At 34.1% G+C, this 23,167-nt stretch overlaps 3 protein-coding genes across 3 annotated transcripts in view; 1 reads left to right on the forward strand and 2 right to left on the reverse strand.

Annotated features, from left to right (window-relative positions):
* LOC131626439 (protein translocase subunit SECA2, chloroplastic-like) overlaps nt 1–10,068 on the reverse strand; it is a 30,006-nt gene extending 19,938 nt beyond the window's left edge. Inside the window, exons 1-6 of the mRNA XM_058897258.1 lie at nt 8,448–10,068; nt 7,961–8,016; nt 7,025–7,294; nt 6,688–6,924; nt 6,419–6,538; nt 5,225–5,353 (exon numbers count right to left, since the gene is read on the reverse strand). Coding sequence (XP_058753241.1) covers nt 5,225–5,353; nt 6,419–6,538; nt 6,688–6,924; nt 7,025–7,294; nt 7,961–8,016; nt 8,448–10,068 — 2,433 coding nt within the window. The remainder of the gene's footprint in view (nt 1–5,224; nt 5,354–6,418; nt 6,539–6,687; nt 6,925–7,024; nt 7,295–7,960; nt 8,017–8,447) is intronic.
* A 92-nt stretch (nt 10,069–10,160) lies between these two features.
* On the forward strand, nt 10,161–14,491 carry LOC131626440 (uncharacterized). Its single transcript, XM_058897259.1, has 5 exons — nt 10,161–10,304; nt 11,414–11,572; nt 12,497–12,548; nt 12,817–12,883; nt 14,182–14,491. The coding sequence occupies exons 2-5, from the start codon at nt 11,417–11,419 to the stop codon at nt 14,282–14,284; spliced, it is 378 nt and encodes a 125-aa protein (XP_058753242.1). The 5' UTR covers nt 10,161–10,304; nt 11,414–11,416; the 3' UTR covers nt 14,285–14,491.
* Nucleotides 14,492–19,298: 4,807 nt separating this feature from the next.
* Nucleotides 19,299–21,443, reverse strand: LOC131626424 (pentatricopeptide repeat-containing protein At1g77360, mitochondrial-like). Its single transcript, XM_058897234.1, has one exon. It carries the CDS (start codon nt 21,214–21,216, stop codon nt 19,774–19,776), a length of 1,443 nt encoding a protein of 480 aa, XP_058753217.1. The 5' UTR covers nt 21,217–21,443; the 3' UTR covers nt 19,299–19,773.
* Between the last annotated feature and the right edge of the window lie 1,724 nt (nt 21,444–23,167).

Raw genomic sequence — 23,167 nt, forward strand, 5'->3', positions numbered from 1 at the left:
GGAGTTACTTTCATGCTTTCACAAGACTCTAGTTACTCAGACAGACACGATCATGCGAGCTTTCACAACACTCGAAATTTTATGCTCCTCTTTTTCCAGATTTGCCAATATGATAAGCACTCTACTAGAGCTTTGAATCTTTTATTAATGAGGCTTGAGATTTCTTCAAGTTAATCACCATCATCAAGTTGGGAAGATATCACCAGGATTATAGTGCATCGCTGTCTTGATCAAAAAATCATAACGGTTGTCAATATCAGGATCGTCAACTCCATACCTGCAAGCACACAGCTTCACAAGTTTTCTAAGAATTCTACTTATTTCTCAAGAGATTATAGTGATTCTTCAAGTGACTGCTATAATGGCATTGTCATTTTCTCTTTCACATATCTTAAGTGGGGTTATGTGTGTTTGGGGCTATGGCAATAGACAAAAAAATACTTTTATAAAATTCTAGCTGATTTACCAAAAATAGAATATCATAGGTTTTTAAAAAATGTTCACGGGAGATTTAGACTGAAAATATGAGAATTATACTTTATTGAAACTTGATCACGTTAACACTTAATCACTCCACAAATGTCAATGATGGTTTAATGATGATATACAATGTTAATTAATTGATTCAGTTGTATACTTCACGAGGTGTGTTTATATAATGATTCAATTTCAACAAATTCTAACCTCAACAGTTTCTCAGAATTTAATCACCATTAAAGCTCGATTAGGCACCAATTCTAACAAAACTTAATCTTACGTAATAAATCGCTATCAATTGAATAAACGATAAACTACACTAAGGATTGAAAACATATGTATACAATAGCCTACAAAAATTAAATGCAAGAGTAAGAAATAGTGAGAGCACTAGGATTTATATTGCTTCAATGTTTGTCTTTGTTTTGCCCACTGCATTCATAAATGGTTTTCCATTGGAACCTGTTTTGCTCCTTTTTATTATGACAAATATTGCAAGAGTTCACACAATCACTAATCCACAATAATGTTGAGATAAATATATTTCCTATCTGGATCTTGACTTGTATACAATATAATGTCAAACTTTTCTGCATAATCTTTACTTGATTCACGCTTCTTGAATCCTTAGCTTCATTAATCTACTCTAAGCCTTGGTGTGTAGCAATCACCCTTGGATCCTACCGATTTCTTGAGCGATGAACCGTTTAAAGATTTGAGAAGAACTTCATCATGTCTGTAGTCTTCCACACAACCACTACCAAGGTAATATGGAGAGAAGAACCTCATTCTTTTCACTGGAATATGTCAGCACCAATGACAACAACCTCAATCTTATAAGATACATGAAAATCTCAGCCAAATCTTCAAGAACCATTAATTTCCAGACGACATCTCCCGCAATCAATTACAAATTTCTCATTATCAAAATTTGAAATCAAATTAGAGGTTGAAGATGAAAGAAATTAGTTGCAAAGGTTTTAAACTTTGCAAGAGTGAGAGGTTGTTGGTTTCATAGAAAATCACAATATTGATTATAAAATTCACACCTGAAAAATGATGACAAAGTAATTTTATATGTTCTTGAGACTAAGCACAAAAATGGATAGAAAAAGTTGATTAGATTTGAATCAAGAACATTTCATAATTTTAGTTAAACGAGCAAGTGAAGTGGAATAAGAAGAAAAAGGATATTGTTATTCATTTCTTATCTGATTCGAATTAAGTGGAAAATCTAATTCAAATCATAAGCCTCGTGATTCGAATCAAGTGTAAATCATGATTCGAATCAATTCAAATAGAGACAAAATAAAAATGTGGAAAAATTGTCTGATTCGAATCAAGTGTAAAGTCTAATTCAAATCAAATCAAGTAGATCTGACCTAGAAATGCTTGATTTCAATCACGTGTAAATTCTTATTCAAATTAAAGTGTTTGAAAAAAAATTAATTTTCCTATGTTCAATTTGATTTAAGTCAGGATATGTGCTTGATTCAAATCAAATACACATAATTTTAGTTTTTTGTGATTTTTAAAATACTTTGAGATTTTTCTTTCCTCCTAAATTGAATCAATAACACACATGGTTCTTATTCCATTGACTAATGCAATTGAATAAAAGCATCATGATCAAGCTCAAATACAATCATTGATTTATGGATGCTAAAACAAATTGATTCAAGCTTGATTCAGAGATATGCAATCATGAATGAGGCTAAATAAACGATAATAAATGAAAGTGATAAGACAAGCAACAAAAAAACTGTACTAGGGGTGCTCCCCCTGAATTTAATAGGGACATGAAACTACAATGTGAATATGTTGATGGATTCGAGTGGTTTAAAGTTGGGTTGGGTGCACCCCAAGGTCATAGAGCGTTATTTCAAGTGTTCTTTTGATGAAAAAATTTCGATCTTCCGAGCCATGATTTTTTTTTCTTCTACCAAGAATGGGAGATATATGGTTCTAGAGTCTTATTAGGAGTAGGAGTGTGTGGCCATATGTCTCCTTTTTGGTGTTTCAGGTGATGTTTTATATTTGTGCTTGTATCTTTGATGACCTCCATAAGTAAGTTCCTTTTATTAATTTCAAATGTGACATACTTAGATTAGTAAACATTGCACCTTTGCAACTTCATACTATTAATCGGGCCTTCATGAAGGCATTTTAAATAAAGTGTAAGGTTATGTTTGAGAGTTGGGAGGGGAGGGGAGGGGAGGGGAGGGGAAGGTTTCCAAAAATGAAATTTTAAAAAAATATAGAAAAATATTTGACATTTTTTGAAAAAATGATTTTGCTTAGAATGATAAAAGAGTCATTATCATTACTAAATATTTAATTTTCAGAATACTATAACAATCTAAAAGATATTTGGAAAATTTATGTAAGCCCTTCAAAACCCTCCAAAACCCTCATTCAATACAATTTTTGAGTTCCCCCATTTTATGGGGTTTTTGGTGTTATGAATAAACTCAAACCCTCCAAAACCCTCCTACCCAAAATCTTTTTATCCTTTTCACTCAATTCTTCCTATTTTCCAAAGTCCTCCCCTCCCTTCCACTCCAAACTCCCAAACATAGCCAAAGGGTTTGGGCATAAATCTCTTAGTTAAGTATATTTTTTCTAAAGATGAGTGGTTAGGGTTTAGGTTTCCTTTCGGGCTCCTTTGAAGGGTAGTTCTCATTTTGTTCTAGTGCTCTTTTTTTGGTGTTACATACTTCTCTTTTCATTGCTTCCCTCTTCTCCTTTGATGTAACATTATGTCTACCTCATGATTCCTTACATATTTATGGCTGACTTTAAATCCAATGACTCATTGAAATGCCCTACTTTCAAATTGCTCGAAGTGCTCCTACAAACACCTTCTGATTTGGCTTTTTGACCCATATGGTGACTTCATTAAAGCAATCTAGGAATTCCTTTAAACTTAATGAATTCTCTTATATAATGTTGAAGAGGTTAGCGACACATACCCTTTAATTCTTGCTTGTTAAAAATTAGTTTATCAACTTTCTATCAAAGTCGACATATTCGATGATTTAAAGGCAAGGTATGTTCATATATCACTAAAGTATTGCTTCCTTTAGGTTTCTTAAGAGAATATTTCACTTCATAGCATATATGGATTTTACGGTGGCCATCTGCAAGTTCACGAATGTTAGGTGTTTTTGTGGGTCTCAATTTTCGTCAAATATTTACATGTGTGGCGGTTTAAAGTGTTCTTGGACTAAGGCATCCCAAACTTCTTGACACAACGATTAAGAATCCTCTTATTCTCCTTTTGATTCGTTGAGCTCAACCTTTTCTTGTTGGGTATCTAGGACATTTGTTTGTAAATGTTTGTTTGGATATTATAACTCATTCAAGAAGGATTGAATTTCTAGGATTAACTTGTTTTAAGGAGGTTGGGCTTACACCGTCTCTTAGTGCTTTGATGTGTGTTTGTTTTCAATCAGATATTAGAGAATATCACTTAAATGATGTTAATATAATATTTAAATAATTTAAAGGAACTATTAACCTTGGTATGCTTTATACGAAATCAATTAATTACAAATTAGTTGAATTTTGTGATGTTGATTGAAATTATAGCTAACATCAATATTGAATTTATTATGAATGAATTTATTTTATATAGGGTTAATACCACTTTATCCCCTGTCATATATCCGTGAATTTGACCCTGGATCAAAATTCCAAGAGAATCTGCATACGTGGCATGCGCATGTGACATTTTTTTATTTTTAATTTCCACGTGGAAATTTGTTTTTTTTTTTCAAAAACTTTTTTATTATTTTTTTCAAAAATTTGTTTTTTTTGGTCCCTTAACTTCAAAAAGTGTCATATTGATCCCTTAACTCTTCAAAAGGTGTCATTTTAGACCTTTTTGTCATATTAGCGACGAAAATAACGACCGATTTTTGAGTTTTTCCGTCGCTAATGTGACAAAAAGGACTAAAATGACACCTTTTGATGAATTAAGGGACCAATGTGACATTTTTTGAAGTTAAGGGACCAAAATGAACCCCGAGGTTAACATAAGGGACCAAAAAGGGTATTTTGCCTTTTATTTTTATTTTTTAAAATGTGAAGAGAGTGAAAATTTGAAAATAAATGAGAAGTATTTTGAGATTATCATATTTTGGGGGAATATGAACCAAGAGGAGAGTATGGAAACCAACTTGATACAATGGCACCACAAGCGGGATATAGTTTGATTATATTAAATATATACATTACAATAAAATCATTTCTTATCAATGTTATATACAAACAAACCCCAAGAACGAATGCTCAAAAAGAAAATAACATTAGTTAAATACTATGTACAGTACATTTTAGTACTCTGTAAGCATAATTTGTCAATTACCATTTACCAAGTACTCAAGGAAGCCGAGCATCATATATACAAAGCAAGATCTGAGAAATATTTTAAACATTGGACCGTATATTGAGCAAACAAACTATTGAAGACAGTTGTAGCTTGTAGCTGGCGAAATTCATACTATTATTTAGCACCATAAACCTGCAGGATTCAAATTAGCAATAGCTGTCGAGTCTTGAGGATTTCATAGGCATAAACAAAAGAAACAAGAAAAGGAGCTATGATGTTGTAAACAGGTGTAATGGGAAAGTTTTTGTAACCAAAGCATGCGATTTCAATTACTCTGTCAATATTTCATGTGTGTGCCACGATGCTTGTTAAGGGAACAGTTTAACAACAAATATGATTAAAGAAGTAGGATACCTTGATAGACTTGTTGCCACATCCAACGAAAAGTTTTCCCTGACTGCATAATATAGCTGTCACAACAGAACCCGAAGAGATGGATCCAAATGCGTTGACATTCAGTTCTAACTCGTCTCCTGATAATTCCTACAATTCAATACTCTTTTTGAGGAATTTCTATGATAATTGAACGAATAATAAATATTTAAATAAAACACCACAGTTTGTAGATACAACGTTAGTGTTTACTAATATCTATTATCGCAGGGTATTTGATTATCTCATTAGATTAGTTTCTTATCTGAGTATCATATACTACCTCTTAAGATTAGTTTCCACATTTCTTGGGTATTATCATGGTTTGTTTTCCCTATGTATTAAGATTACTGTAAATTAGAGTTAGTGTTTGGTCTTTTGTATCAAATCATCAATCATATCAAACCATATTCTTGATTTAAATCTTTATTCTTTTTCTTTCCTATTTTTGTAAAACTTGATAACTCCAACATGGGGAGGTACCATCCGTCCTGATAGATTGTGTCACTATTCTGCTACCAACTTCCCTGAAATCTGAAACTACTAAAATTTGAAACTCAATTCTTGTTGCCAGTTGTACACATATTCATGTCTTTTTTCTTCTATCTCAAGTTTTCTCTATGCTTGTAACATATGCTTGTGTTACAAGGTTCTCATTTGTTGTGTTGTCATCTTTCTAATTGTCCAGAATCTCATCTACATCGTCTCTTTTTTGCAATATGGACCCATTTTTTGTCTTGCCTGCAATTTAGTATTGATTCATGTTCCAGATGTGGTTTGGCCTTGCCGATCTTAAGATGAAAAATATATTATTTGGTTATTTTCGATTTCAAGGTGTACATTTGTCAGTTTACTTAAGCTTTAGGCGTAGTCTTAGACAACATGAAAGTATCTCATAAGTATCCTAGATTATCTCATAGGACAAGTTTTTTTATCATCAAGCATCTCAGACTATCTCTTAAGAACATGGTTGTAAACACGGTAAATGTAAAACCCTAAAACTTACCCTATAATGTATCATGTAATTATCTCTTCCCAATTAATGTAAAAACCCTATAAATTCAACAATCATAATTGAGTTTTCACAAATTCAAATGATTAACATAGCAAGCTGACTTCACTAAATTCATTACCATGTAATTCCCAAACCCATAGCATAAGATTTTGCATTTCTACCTGTATATTAACATTTGTGTCCCAACCTCCTGTATAGAGACATTTTTCCTGCATACTCATCGCAAAAATTGCACCACTATGCAATGTTTTGGAAGTCATGAACATGTCGTTACTCCAGACCTAAACAAGCAAAAAAAAAAAGAGATGTTACCTAACAGTGCCTGCCAGGAGATGATTACACGGAGATCAAGTGTATATTTAATTTCAAGTGGCCTATAATATATTAATCTTTTAATGGGAAGGAACACAGTTCTAGAAGAGAAAGAAACCTTTATGCATCCATTCTCATATGCTGCAACCAGCAAATTCCTATTGACAGTAATAGCCAGGATAGACTTCATCTCTCCTGGCAAATTTTCCCCTAGTACCGCCAACGGGCTGTGATCATTAAGACTCCACAATCGGATAGTTCCATCCCAACTACCACTGTAAAGAACATCATCACATACTGAAAGTGTGGAAACTACAGATTTGTGGCCATCCATTGTGCACATCAAAGTCCCATCCTGGAAAAATGTAGCAATTATAACAACTCAAAGAATGCACTTTGTATTGAAGCTTTTGTCTAAGGCTGCAGCATGTGTATACAATGAAAATGACACTCACCTTTATTGACCAAGCTTTTATTGTCCTATCTCCACTTCCAGTATAGAGAAGACTTCCGAAAGCAGTCAAGGAATGGATACCACTAAAGCGCCAATCCTTCTGCTCATACCATTTCCTTAAGGGTTCTTGCCTAAGAGATGCAGAAATCTCCCACAAAAATATGCCCCCACCACCGTCACCACTTATACACAATGATTCTTTGTCATCAACATAAACTAGAGCCATAACTTTATTCTCATGACCTCTAAATGTATGTAAATGAGAAAAGTCCTACATAAAATTTGCATAGAAGAAACTCGTCAACAGAATAACCCATGCTACTCGGTAGCAAAAGACTAGCTCTAAAAAAAATATTATTATCAATCATACTTTGAGGTTGCATAACAATTTAACTAGCACTCAAGACTATTTTTCCAGTTTTTCATGTAAAAAAAAGAGTGTAATAATCCTACAAGGCTGAATGTGAGAAGAGTAAATATGCATTTGAAGGAAATCTACTGATTGCAATTTGTCATAGAATTATAATTGTGGGAAATCATCTATAATCCAACAAACTCTAGAGAAAATACACTTGTTTACATTTAATTTTTAAAAGCAAAGTGGATCCCACTATTTTGGAAATGTGTCCCACCAAATGACACGGAACTCAATAAAACTTTGTAGAACCCACTTGAATTTCAAAAAATAGGAAGGTGCATCTTAAAACGAGTGTGTTATTAGCATTTATCGAAAGGTATCTGCTAACTGATGTCACATAGGGAAACAACACCTGAACTATTTACTAGTAAGTACCAAAAGAAAATCTCTAATTTCATTACATTTACTGAAAAATTAATGATGAAATCCGCATGCAAAGATTATTAATGAATAATGAGATTATGCTATGTGGAAAGCCAAATAGAATGTTATTAGGTAACAGTGATTTAAAAGTGTTACCTGCAAGGACCATACACGGACAGTTTTATCAAAAGAGGAGCTAAACAAATATCCCCCTGTGAAACTAAACAAATGATTGTTAAAATCAAATATAATTCTTCATTGCATGATCGCCACACATACTAACAAATCATAACTCCACAAGTGAAACACTTTCCATAAAATAGGCGAAGCAACATCAACACATAAGCTAATTAAGAGCCTAGCATCTAGGCTGCATTAAAACGTGCCACACCAAATTGCACATTAGTAACAATATTTTAAGGAAAGGCGTGGATGGTATTAGAAACCGTTACTGAATCAAATCAAAAGCCTTATGTTCATCTGCCACCCAAATCCATGGCAAATGTCAATTATCAGATAACCTATTATTTTATACCTCAAAAATAGAGTTAAAGTATCTTATCATCCCGACATGCAACAACTTATATCATGGAATATGACTGATAGAGATTGCAGTGTTTGAATATAAACTCGGAATTCATACCTCCTACAGCTAAACCAGTGATAGAACCAAGATGTCCTTGCAGATCTTTAAGCTCAGTCATTCCTTGGGATAAGCTAGTAGCAAAATCTTCGTCAGATATATTTTCCGCACCTTGAAGAAACTCAGATTGGCCGCCATTTACTTTCACCTGCAACTCATGATCTCTCGGCTCCTTAGAACTTTCCTGAAGCAACTGACACAACTTAGCAAGAATCACAGGGTGACCTGTGTTGTTCCTATTTACTGTGACCTCTGTTTCTCCCAGAAAACCAAATTGACGTTTGACTAGCACATCTTGAATGCATTTCCTTACATCCACAACATCTGGACGGTTTCCAGGATTGATGTCCAAACATTTGCAAAGAGTCTGTTTAAGTGATAGGTTTTCAGAGCCAATTTTTTCTTCCAAAACAGAACAAACTCTCTCCACCCAAGAAATGTAACTAGCCGAGACATCAAAGCCATTCTCTTCACTCTTTTGCAAGGTAAACTGAGGGAGTGCATTTCTAAAAAGAATCTGCAGCAACACACAAGCCAATGACCACACATCTGAGCCATACCCAATCGGATACCTCGAATCCCCACTCTCTGGGTTGATAATCCCCTCATGCAATAACATAGACAAAACCTCTGGGCTAATAAAAAGCTCATTGTTCAAACAATCCATCCACATCGCTTCATGATCATCACCCGCGCCACCAGAAACCTGATCCACAATCTTCCTTCCCATCACCAACACCTCATTCAAATCAACACAAACACCACCAAGCTCATCAAAAGAGAAGCAGGAAAGTCCCAAACATCCCGCAACCAAACCTTCCAAATTCAAAGCAATCACACCTTCAACTATACCCTTTGCAATCGTCGCAAACCTACAAACCCCACCTTCATCCAATTCCAAACCATCCCCACTCACACTCCTCAATCCACCAAACTCATCCAAAACCCTACCATTCTGCCTCTCACAAACCAGATACAAACTACCACCAACAACCTCACTCCACAATCCATAAACCCTACAAAACCTACCCTGCCTCACAGAACCTTCTAGAATCAAACCTAACCCCTCTCTCACAACCTCATTCATCCCCTCCAAACACTTAATAACCCAAGCAACATAACTAAACTTAAACTTCGAATCACTAACCAGGACCAAACTAACAATAGGAACAAGACTCACAGTTCGGTTAACTCCAAAGCAAACCCTACCCTTAGAACCCGAACTAAACCTACCAAAACCATTCTCCTCAACCGAAACGACATCGTTCGGAAGAATCCAATCCTTCCAAGCATCGTAAAACTCATCAGACCAAAACCGAGAGGAATATCCATAATCGATCAAAGACCGTTGATGACTCGATTTCTGATGTTTAGATGAAGAGTCTTGTTGGAGGCAAATTCTAAGAAGATCAATATTTTTGGGAAGAGAAGAAGGACCTTGTTTGGGAGAATATTTAACGAGTTGAGTACACGCAGGGCAACGAATAGTGTTCGGAAACCGCTCCGGAAGCTCTACGAGACAAGCTTCACAAACGGTGTGGCCGCATGATAGTACTCGCGGAATCGCGCTATCGCCGTCGTAGTTTTGAAGACACACCGGGCACTCCGGCAAGTCCTCCATCCAAACGAAGCCGATAGAGAACACAACGGTTTACACGGCGTCGTTTCACTGGCATAAGAAATTTCACTGATTAGACGATTTTGTCCTTTGATTATATTAAATACCGAGATTACCCTCGGGTATTCACCGTAGAATAATGTAGCTAAGGGCGCGTTTTTATTAAAACACTACGATCGGGAGTGACAGAGAGATCTGAAAACTGAAAGTTGCAACTGCATCTTCTTGATCTGAGTGAGGTATGGATTCTACTTTTTCTGAGAAAATGCGATATTCCAAGTGAATCATGAAATGGCTAGATCTTGATTTTTGTTGCTGCTTTTGTTTTTACTTGAACAATGAATTGCTCTTTCGATTTGATGGAATTTTGATCTCGTAGCTTGTAATTAGGGTTTTTTAAGTTATTTTACGTTTTGAGAACTTTAGATCGAAGTGTATTACTTACATTATTAGATCCTTTAGCTTGAGTTGTTGAGTTTTTTTTTTTTTGGTTTGCGTCGGAATGCTTGTGAGCGAAATCTGGTGTTTGTATTTTGATTTATCAATGTCTCTTCTGATAATGCGCTTCTTTGTTCCCTTTTGTGGAAGAGAGTGTCTGGCTTTGCTATGATGCATGTTTGAAATTTATTGACCTTGACTTTTTCCATTTCTTCTCGATGAAGACCTTACATTATAGCCCTGTGAAGATTTTAGACTTTGTTTGGATTGACGAAATTGGATGGAGTGGTGTGATATGGGATGGAATGGAGTGGTATTCTATTGTTTGGATTATTTAAAATCGGATAGAGTAGAGCGGAATGGAGTAGTATGGATTCCATTTCATTCCCCCACTTACCACCATATTTCTTCCCCTCCGATTTGAGGAGAATGAAGAATTTCCCTTGTTCTGTCCTAAAATTTACAAACGATAGAATGTAATCCTCTTTCCGCTCCGCTATATGACACTCTGGTTCGTTTCGTTCCGCTCCATTCTGCTCTGCTCCATTCCGCTACATTCTGCTTCACTCCTCTACATTTTGCTCCGTTCATTTTATGATATCCAAACACAGTCTTAGTATCAAAGGAAATTTTAGCCAGTTTTCAACTTGACTATAGAATTTTAGTAGGTTATTTTAATTAAAAATTGTTCTTGACTTCTTGTAGATTATAGTATATAGCATATATGTTTGACACTGGAAATTTGAGCCTGCTTGGTTTTATGGAAATTTACTTTGTAATTTTGGTATAAGGGACTTTATATACTTATGCTCAATTTCTGCTGGGAACTCATTCTTGAGTGATATATTTGGTTTTTGGCTATTCTAACAGTTGTTTCTTTGTTTGCCATTGATATACTTGCTATAAGAAGGCCATGGCAGGGTCTGGGAGTTCCATGACATATTCCTTTCTCTTATTCATTGTTATCCTCTCACTTCAAGAAATGTACCGTGGGAAACTTGCATCGTCGGAACTATACACAATACTTGGAGGGTTCACTAGCTCTCTCCTATTTCTCGTGCTCCTAACTGTGAGTTTTGAAGCCATATTTTTTGCATGAGTCACAATCAAATCTTGCATGAGCATTTTCTTGTCTTTTAAATTTTCTTTATAGTTTTCTTGTGATTCTTTGTTTTTCTCAAGTAATTATATCATTTACTAGACACCGTGAAAAATGTTTTTATGATATCTGAAATGAAAAGTATCTATCGCTCCATTTCTATAAGGAACAATATCAAAATATGTACTGCATAATTCTTTCCAGTTCCTACGAGAAGTTCCATTTACCTTTTGGTTGATTGAAGTTAGAAGATTGTTAGAAGACCAAGGAAATGACTACTTTTATCACTTCTAGTCGATAGGTTGATCTTTGTGTACATTGGTTCGTTGGTCACTCATTGATTGGACCCCGAAATTAAGTTATCCAAAATTAAGTAAAGAAAGAGATTTAACAGTAGAGTATAGTATGTGTATTCAGTAGTTGATGAAAGAAAATATGTATAAGGGAATGTGTCACAATCTACCCCAGTTTTCCCAACCATAATGGTTCACTCAATAGTCTTGCATAACCCACATAGTTCCCTCACCTTACTATTTATCCGACTAAGACATAACAACTTGCAAACTAAGCAGCCTACTACCTCGCTCATTATTTATCATATATTCTTACCACAATCGTATTACATAATACCCTTTTTTACTTATGGCCTCTACCCGGGTTTCTATCAATCATCGATATAGTCCTACTTAGTACAATGGATCTTTTACTCACATATTAGTGCTAACTAGACTGTTGTAATCCATGCTAACAAGATATTTGTGAATGCTATTTTTTATCCATATAATCTGCCTTAGATTATCTTCTCTCACATATATTACTTCTAGGATATCTGTTCAAGCAAAATATTTCAAGTTGATTTAAGTTAATAACACTTATGTCACATTTTGGTTGCAGTTCATTGGAAATTTTCAGGAATCAGCCGGTGCAAGAACTGGCTGGGGTGCTGGTAAGTACACGATAATGAATGTTGATGACAAATAGTTAAATTTTACATTAATCAAATTCAAAATTCAAGAAACAGAATGAATATTAAGCAATACTTTGCAAAACACCTACATTTTTATACTTGAGAGTTGCATGAAATATGGGATGGCCACGGGGCAGTCAATTCTTTTGCTCTTTCTGGTGTCACTATGCATAAGTCATGCATGCCTGAGCTTCCAGTTTTGTATTATATATATTCAAAAATTTAAAACATTGTCTTTATTTTGCAGTCATAGTAGCAGAAGTAGTTGCTTTGATTGCTGCAAGCACTGTTCACCGAGTATGCACCACTACATGGTATGCTCCCTGCAATACCCCTCTCTCCCACTTACTAATGAACAATAAGAAGAAACTCACTAGGAAGTGTTAAAGAAATTGTGTGAGGGAGAAGTAAGAAACACATTAAATGCCAATCTCCCCTCTGGTATAATATGGTGCCAAGTGACAATTAATTAAGTAGGATATTCTAGTCAAGCCTTCTCAATGACTGTTTATAAATCACCATTAACTTATAATGAAATGATGCATTTTTTTTTTTATATTAAAAAACACATCATACCTTCTTTTATTGTAACAGAGCATGTGATACCAACTTCTTTTATTGAAAAAGAAAATGTGTCACCTTCTTTGCAAAATCATGATGGCTCATCAAGATTCTGGCAAACTTACTGATACCAAATATATGACAATCAGCTTATAATAGAAATAGTGAAGTTTGATATTTGACATCTCCAGTAATACATGTATTGGGTTGGTTATCCTCAGGAACATGTTCTTATTGATTCTAGCATTCATGTATCACCACACCTCGTCATATAATAAAATAAACGATTGTAGATCTTTATCCCTTTACCTTCATAAGCTCTTGTATATTACTCCCTCCGTTCCTTTTTAAGTGTCATTTTAGCATAAAGCTCTTCAACCAAGATAGTGGATTGTTAGAGTTACTTTTCCTATTATACCCTTATTTATTTTTCTCTTTCCAAATAAATTCAATTATACACTCTTTTTCTAATAACTAATTGAAAAATGTGAGGGTATAATTGACAAATTATAACATTAAATTATAAAACGACACTTAAATAGGAACAAAAAAATTCTTCTAAAACGACACTTAAATAGGAACAAAAAAATTCTTCTAAAACGACACTTAAAAAGGAACGGAGGGAGTAACATTGAATTCTAGACTTGCTTTGTGATGTAACCAATAGTGCATTACATTGTAAAAGAAGAAGTGGCAACATCATGATATCATGTGATTTTAGGTAAATAAAGTAATAGACGACCTAAAGCTTTTGCAAATTGCAGATTGCAGCCTAATTCTGAACTTGTAAATTGCAGAAAACCAGAAGGATGTTTCTGTTTCCTATAACACATTTTAAATGCAATCAAAAGGGCGTTGTATAGCAACTAACTAGCAGAGTATTTTGGCATTGTTATAGTCTGGCATTTAAAGATAGGGTCTAATGAAAGCAGAGTAACAAGATGGATATCTGTGGATACTTTATTATTTAAAAACCATAAAATTGTATCAATTGGTATTTTTTTATGAAATCATTGTTGATGTTCTTCTATTGTTTGTTGCATGAATGCAGTTTCCTGTTCTCGGCTGTATTGCTCTATGAGGTTAACAAGCTCTCTGGATCAGCGGTTTCAACGACTGACTCCAGAACTAAAAAGCAAAGTGGGAGAGCTTAATCATTATGTATGCTTACTGTCAGGGCAGATATAGAGAATTTTCCCTAGTTACAACCCTAGTATCACAACTTATAAGATGAGCGTTTTTTGATTTATCTGACACTTCATTTTACAATTAGAATGGTATAATGGTATGATTTGAAAGATGTACATTTAACTAAAGTTCAATCGGTCATTTTATCATAAGCGAGCTTGTTTACTTCGCCAGATAGTGAATGCTGAAATGGGTTGGTTATAAGTGATCTGAACTACTAATGATCAATGTTTCATATAAAATGAATTTTCAGGGTTAGTTCTCACTAAGTAAACCTTTGACACTTAGGACTTGAGCCCCTTTGCTTTCAGTGATCCGCAGTCTGTACCGGTCTTGCAACTGTGAAGTCTGGAATAGCATTGGTAACAGTTGAATCCATGTTGATATATCCTTTGAATTTGCAAAAATGTATGTAGTAGGTGGTGATAAGTATGAGCTTACACACATATCATGTACCTTTCCACACCAGACTTATTTTCTCTCCTCTCGCACCCCTTCTATTCTAAACTAAGGAGATAGAAGCTTATGGGTTTGCATGAGTGGTTACAGCATAGTAAAGGTCGCCATGGGTGAGTTATTCGAAGATGGAGCTTAGGTATCCAATTGCCACCATCGGTTATTGCAATTCTAATCCCTAAATTCTAAAATCGTTGCCATGGTGGAGTTATTCGATGATGGAGCTTAGGTATCCAATTGCCACCATCGTTTATTGCAATTCTAATCCCTAAATTCCAAAATCCTAGCTTTCTGAGGCATGTTCCTTTAGCTTTATGATCTTATTACTTAATCCAGAATCCTAGATTTCTTCTCAAAATTCATCTTCTCTTTCTCACCTATTTCTCAAACTCACATTTCTTTTTTACTAACAAATTCTTAACTCCTCAATCTCAAACGTAAACTGGATAGAAACCGTATCAACAATAATTATAAACAAATATTATTCTTTTATATTCATTGAATAATGAACATATCACTCAATAACTCTTCAATAACCTTTGTTTGTTTCTTTTTTTTTTTTATTTTATAGTTTTTTCCTTTTATTCTTTACATAAACACACAACTACCACTTAAAACATAATACCCGTCTAATATTATTTAGGCAAAATATTTTTTTGGTCTCTTATGTTAACCTCGGGGTTCATTTTGGTCTCTTAATTTCAAAAAGTGTCGTATTGGTCCCTTAACTCTTCAAAAGGTGTCATTTTAGTCCTTTTTGTCACATTAGCGACGGAAAAACTCAAAAATTGGTCGCTAAATCCGTCGCTAATATGATAAAAAAAAGACTAAAATGACACCTTTTGAAAAGTTAAGGGACCAATATGACACTTTTTGAAGTTAAGGGATCAAAATGAACCCCAAAGTTAACATAAAGGACTAAAAAAGGTATTTTGCCTATTATTTACTAATTAGAGGTCTAAAAGTACATTCCTAAAATAATCTTGTCCTTGGTGAAGGATCACGTGAGTGTGTCCATCAGAATTCTATAATTTGAAGTATAGTGATAGAACAAATGTTTGAAACATGAGAACTTATGCTTAGACTACATACTCTATTTTGAGTGGTATTTTTGGCCATGAACAATGGTCATCTGAGTTCGGGAGAGAAAAAATTCTACAATGATGATCGAGAAAGAAAATAAATGATTTCCTTGCACAATGATGATCAAGTGAACACGCGATATAAAAACCAAAGACAATCAAAATTAATGGTATCAAGCAATCAAAATAGTTGATAAATAATATAGAAATTTATTTATTCAGTTCGATTAAATCAATTTATTTTAGGGAGAGAGTAACTCTCTAATTCATTATACTTCAAAAAATTGTTACAAAATATTACAAAATAGTTACGAAAAAATAATCACTCAAATTCCCAAGAACAAATGTATTTTTCAATCTCTCAAACTCTATATATGAATCGCACAATTTTAAAGTGTACACAAATTCAAAGTGTTTATAAGTGTTTTTTCGATCTCCTAAGATATATGCAAAACTTCCTAAGGTTACACAAATTTATGACAAAGTCCAAAACACTACCCATCAACAAATGGAAGAGAAATAAAGAAGTCAAATACTTGCAAACCATATTGAAATCACTATTCAACAACCTTTATCAAATTCAACCCATGCTTGAACCATAATCTGGCCACTTACTTTTGACCACCTATAACTTTGTTGTGACCACTTACTTCAATGTAGTGTTGGTAATGAATCGTACCAACTCGAAAATAGTTCGAAATTCGATTTAAAAATTAAATCGTTGAACTATGTTCATGAACCAAATCAACTGAATATGAGCTAAAAACTAAGTTCGTTAACTAAATGAGTTGAGCTTAAATTATAGTACATAGTTCAACTCGTTAGGTTCATGAGTCAACTCGATTATATATGAGATAGATTAATTGTCTTTAAGAGTAGGTTTAAATATTTGCTCCAAATCTTAGTCCTATATTTGTTTACAGTGATTTCTGATAAAACAACCGCTAGTCTTCCAAATTGAATATTTTGGTAACTTAGAGGATCGACTATATTGATCCTAGGACACGTGTCTAAGTTTTATTACACTTTGGTTGAATTCATGTTCTAATTCTACTTCACTTGATAAAGATATTGAAAGTTTCTCTAAATGTTATGACTATTTGAGAATATGAATAAAAGTAACTTCGACTGCAAAACACTAAATGATTAAAATAAAGGTATCAATCGTAAAAACTAAAGCAAAATGCATAACAAATAAATGACCCTAAACTACAGATTTCGATTGGAAAAGTAAAGGAAATAAAAAAGTAATGTAAAGAACTTTGCATTGATAAAGTAAGTAATTTTGAAAAGACAATAATGGTGTTTCTTATACGCACATTCTCTACAAACTCGTTTCTTTACACTGGTACTTTGAGTATATTGAGTGATTCTGTACAAAGTGAACACCTGAATCCTAACATTAAGACTCTTATTTATACTAATTCGACCATAACAGTCTTCCTACAGAAACATGCCACGTTTGATGTCTGCATGATCCTTTTGAATAATAAAACTCTCACGCGTCTTCGACGGATGACTTGGTCAATTTCAAATTCAAATCTTCTCTGCTTGCAGGCGCCAAGTCTTCAATGTCTTTATAACCAAACCTCAAATTCGAATTCGCCAACGAACAGTTTTATTTGAAATCTTCTATTCCTAAAACAATTTGGGCCATTGTTCGACTTCATTCAAATGAAGCCCAAAACCACGTAACAATGTTTTCTTTCCTCTTCGACCCAACTACTACAGTCGAAATTGTCAGTTAACACATTTTCTTTTAGGCTTAATAGTAATTTTGGTCCCACTATTATCCTTTTTTTTTTTGGTTTTGGTCCCCCTATTTTAAAATCCGGAATTTTAGTTCCTATGTTTTTTTTTAAGGATTTTGGTCCCCTTGCAAATCCAAAGGCAATTTTAAATGAAATGTAGCTCACATTGATGATATGTCGGTGCCAGTTCAGCAGTGAATTGTTCAAAAAAACTAATTTTATTTAAGATTTATGTTGAACATGAGTTCTATTTCATTAAAAATTGCCTTCGAATTTGAAAGGGGACCAAAATCTTCAAAAAAACTAAAATAAAATGGACTAAAATTTCGGATTTTAAAATAAGGGGACCAAAACCCAGAAAAAAGGATAATAAGAGGACCAAAATTACAATTAAGCCTTTCTTTTATGCTGACGGTTTTAATTGATAATTTATATTCTTAAGTGAGCAAAATATTTCTATAAATATTTATACAAATAAAATCAACATCGTATAAATTTCAATCTAATAACTTTTATTTTATTTTTATTTAAAAAAATATTTATTTAAAATGTCAAGGTAAAAAATAGACTTTAAATATTACTTTTAAGTCCTTGAAACAAGGAAGTTGAACCTAACGAGATAAACCTAATGAGTTGAATCGAGTTGTTCGTGAATTTCTAACGAGTCGAGTTTGAGCTAAAAAAAGTTCGTGATGAATTCAAACTCGACCAATTCTTAACGAGTCGAGTTTGAGCTGAAAAAAGTTCGTGATGAACTCAAACTCGAACTCAACCAATTCTTAACGAGTCGAGTTTGAACTGAAAATAAAAGTTTGTGATGAACCCGAACTCGACCAATTCTTAATGAGTCAAACTGAGCAGAGGCGAGTTCGACTCGAACCATTTCCAACCCTACTTCAATGCATTGATGATGTAAAACTTTTTATATTCAAAGTGCATAGCAATTAAAGTCGTTTATTAATGTAATATATTTCACTAATAAAAATTAAACTATATGTATGCAACTTTTGTAAATCGACTTTACACATTTTTTTAATTAGATCGATTTGAATTTTAACATCCCTATCATATAGAACTCATCCCTATCATATAGAACTCATCCCTATCATACAGAACCCTTCATTTTCCCTCTCTCGTTTATCATATCTCCACCTCCTAATCCACCTTAACCATCTTGCTTTACGCCTTGGCTGTCTTTGCAAAAACTCAATTATGCATTTTCTTCTTGGTATCAATTGTTGCTGATACCGTATCATGTTGAAACTAATTTGACAAGAACTTGAAACTCAAAAAACAATGAACATAAAATTGTATTAAATTTATTTTAAAACAGAGGGTGATTCCCTTTCTCACAATATGTAATGTATACAAGTAAAAGAAGAAAAAGTATGACAATATTAGGGATGGAGTTTGGTTCCATGCAAGATGAACAATGAAAAAATGACAATCAACAATAAACCTTTAACCACGTGGAAATTCCCCACACCCTTCTAGTTGCTTTACTCCCCTTAGACTTTGTGTCCATTATGTGTGCTCCTCTCTCTTCTTTGCTCTTCTTCCTTTCCTACCCTTGTCCCACTTCTTCCTTTCCTGCTATAGATATCAACCCATTGGGGTGCGTCTGTATTTTTCTATCCAAGCGAAATATATAATTTTAGAAATTTATAGGATTTGTGAGATACACAAAGGTGTAATAAGCAATCCCAAAAAAACATATCAATGGCCATGCCACTCTCTACATGTGCATTTTTGCTTTCTATCTTATTACAACTCACTGAATCCACCCCATAGGAAATCAAACAGATGTTAGTTGATGTGATTATAACAAACAACAAAAAGAATCTGAGCAATGCATTTGATGGAGTTCTATCATGGGTTCCTTTTGTCTGTGGATCATAAAAATTCGACCAAAACTCAAGAACACAATCCTCTTACAATCCTTTTTTCAAAATTACACATTTACACATACATCTTGTAAGTTGTTATCCCCAACAGGCCAACAGCCACTATCACACCAGCTCTCTAGGTTCATAGCCTCTGTATGTCTTCAACAGCGCCTGCTTTAAAAATCCAATATCCCTCTAAAGATGCCGTTCTTAGTTAAGAGACACAGCTAGTGCTCTCGTAGATTTTTCTTTACTCCAATTGCAAACAGCCTTCCATGGTTTAATCATACAAAGGTTCCTTAACTAGAAGATTTATCTTCTCGTGCAGAAATTTGAGCACATCTTCTCTCCCTTCCTTTATAAGTAACTGTCTTAACTTTGCAAATGTAATCCGTGATGGTCGAATTCCTTTCTCTATCATCTCTTCCAGCAAAACACATGCTTTCACAACATTTCCCTCTTGACACAGTCCATTGATAAGGGCTGAAAAAGTGTGCAAGCTTGGGACAAACTGTTTTGACTTCATATATCTCCATATTTTCAAAGCCATATCCACTTCATTCTTCTCACAAAACATCTTTATCAGCATCGTATACGTGTCAGCATCAGGTTCACACAGTTTAATCATCCGGCGAAAAACACTAAAAGCTTTATCAGTCTCTCCTTGACTAATCAAACTGCTCATGATAACATTACAGGTCCTTGAATTCGGAGCAATACCCTTACTTTCCATCTCTCTTAACACCCTATACACGTTCTTTAATTTATTCGCCTTACAAAAAGCACCAATCAATGCATTATACACCACAACATCCGCCTCAATTCCCTTCCTTTCCATCTCCATGAAAGCATCAATAGCATCCTCAATCCGATTCTCCACTCCATAAGTATTAACAAGAACACTATAAATAAACGAAGTCGGCCTGCAATTATTATCATCCATATCCTTAACAACCTCGACAGCTTCATCAACCCGTCCAGCCTTACAAAGAATATCAACCATTATACCATAAGTAACAATATCAGGGCTACACCCCGCACAAACCATTTCACCGAAAACCTCTCTAGCTTTCGGAAGATTCGGTTCCTTTCCCCACCCTCCAAGCAATATACTAAAACTTTTCGAATCCGGCTCAAACCGGCCCTTCATACTATCAAAAATCTCCTGAGCCTTCCTCACATTCCTCGACTTACACAAAGCACTCAACAGCCCATTAAAAGCCGCAAGATTCTGCGGCGTATCATATTTATCCATCACATTAAAAGTATAAACAGCTTCATCAACCTTATGTGCCCTAGCATATTTTCTCATGATAATACAAAAAGTTTCAACATTTACCATACCCTTTTTCCTCATAGAATTAACAAGGTCCCACACAATCTGATACTGCCTAATCTTTAACAAAGACTCAATCATCAAGTGATACGCCCTTACCGAATGTGAGTAGTTTCGCTGATTCTCGGCCCATTCGAAGAACCGAAACGCCGACATTCCGGCATTTTCGAACCTCTTGAGGACAGTTTCAACTAATTCTGGAGAAACCCTAACCCCTGTTTGGTTAAGAGCGGTGTCGAGTGTGACTGTGGGAGAAGACATCATAACGTTGCATACAGTTTCTGTTACTTCTGCAAAATCTGGAATTTGGTCGCTTGTGCTTAACATTTTGGCGAACGCTGCGCATTTGAGGAGTGGAAAATTTATATGGTTGGAAACCTTAATCATTGTGCTATGGCTTGGGAATGGTTAAATTGGAATTGGAAATTGTGACATTTGGAGGTTGTGAGTATGAGGGAGTTGAAAATCTGCAAACCCTAATGCCACTGTTATGGACTGAAGAAGCCGAAACGAAAGTGCTTACACAGCGACACAAGTCTGCGAAGGTTGTTTGTAGGGATGTCAACGCGGCCGATATTGTTCGGAGGATGTTTCTCCGCTCCCCGCCCCGCTCTCAAATTTAGTCCCCATCCCCATCTCCAATCTCCGCCACGGGGAATATTTCCCCATCCCCATCCCCACAGATCCCCACGGATATCCACGGAGATCGAATCTTAAGAAAATTTCTACACTTTTTGATCAAAAATATGACACTAGTATTTTGTTATTTTTTTCCGTATTTTTTAAAACGCATATATTTGCATCTTTATTTTATAAAAAAAAAATAAAAATACATCTTGCATCAATAATAAATAAAAAAAAGCAAAAGAACTTGATGTTGCTAATATTTTTTATGTAAAAATAAATAAATAAATAGTAACAACTTGCTACCGTGCTTCCACTAATTTACTACAACAATACCGATGTCGTCCAATGCAAGTGGTTGATTATGTGTGACAAATTTATAACTTCTAATGACTCTTCATTTTCTAATACATTGATATTTTTCATGTAAAATTATATAATTATATAATTATATAATATATAAAATATATAAATTAAAATATATCGTCGGAGTCGGGGAATCCACGGGGACGGAGGATACTTTTCCAATCCCCGCCCCAAAGTGTTATCGGGGGAACTTTTCCCTCCATCCCCATCCCCACGGAGAAAAAAATCCCCAACTTCGAATCTCCGCACAGATATTCCCCACAGGATCCCCATTACCAGATGCAATTGACATCCCTAGTTGTTTGGAATGAAAAATGATTTTTGTAAAATGGGATATGGCTAAACAGTAGTTTATGATTGATTTTTAAATTAAAATCATTTATTGTTTGTATGGTTATTAGGAGAGAAAAAATTGATTTTAAATTAAAGTTACCATAGTATTTTTTTTTTAAAAAATTTGGAAGAGTTAAAAACTATTTTAAAGATGTAAAGTTTATTTTGAAATAATTTTGAGATGTAAAGATTAGAATTAGATTGATCTCTAAAATTGATTTTAATCAAAATTAGAATTTATAATATTTTTTTAATTTAATTGTGATTTTTATATTAAAATTTACAATTCAAGTCATCTCTACGAGAATTTAACTTCAACTCATACATAAATCATTTTAAATTTTTTTTTAGTTAAAACAAATTTATAGAAGAGAAAATCGCAATCCACCTCTTGAATTTCTTAGTCATTCGATAAAATTTCATTTATGCTCCCTGCTTTCGTAGATGTATCTTCGGAAATACTTTTTTCAAAAAATTTAGTTATTTCCGTAGGTGTATCTACGGAAGCGTTAAAATATAGTGAAATTTGAGAAGATCCCAAATTAATTATAAAAATTGAAGTTTATGAGTAAAATGTAGTTGATTTGAAAATATAACAGAATGTTTCGTATGTACATCTACGGAACGCTCTATTTTTAAGACCTTCCATAGATGTACCTCCGGCAACACATTTTTTTTCAAAAAATTTGGTTATTTTCGTAAGTGCATCTACAGAAGCATTAAAACATAGTGAAATTTGGGAAGATCCCAAATTATTTATAAAAATTGGAGTTTAGGAGTGAAATATAGTTGATTTGAAAATATAACAGAATGTTACGTATGTACATCTACGGAACACTCTATTTTCAAGAACTTCCGTAGATGTAGCTACCAAAGATTTCATGAAATTAATTTGGGATTATCCCAATTAATTTGGAATTATTACAAGTTTTAACGCTTCCGTAGATGCACCTACGAAAAAACTAATTTTTTTTTATAAAAAAAATGTGCTTCGGAGGTACATTTACGGAAGCAG

The sequence above is a fragment of the Vicia villosa genome, unplaced genomic scaffold, assembly GCF_029867415.1.
Source record: "Vicia villosa cultivar HV-30 ecotype Madison, WI unplaced genomic scaffold, Vvil1.0 ctg.000287F_1_1, whole genome shotgun sequence".
In the NCBI taxonomy this organism is placed as follows: Eukaryota; Viridiplantae; Streptophyta; class Magnoliopsida; order Fabales; family Fabaceae; genus Vicia; species Vicia villosa.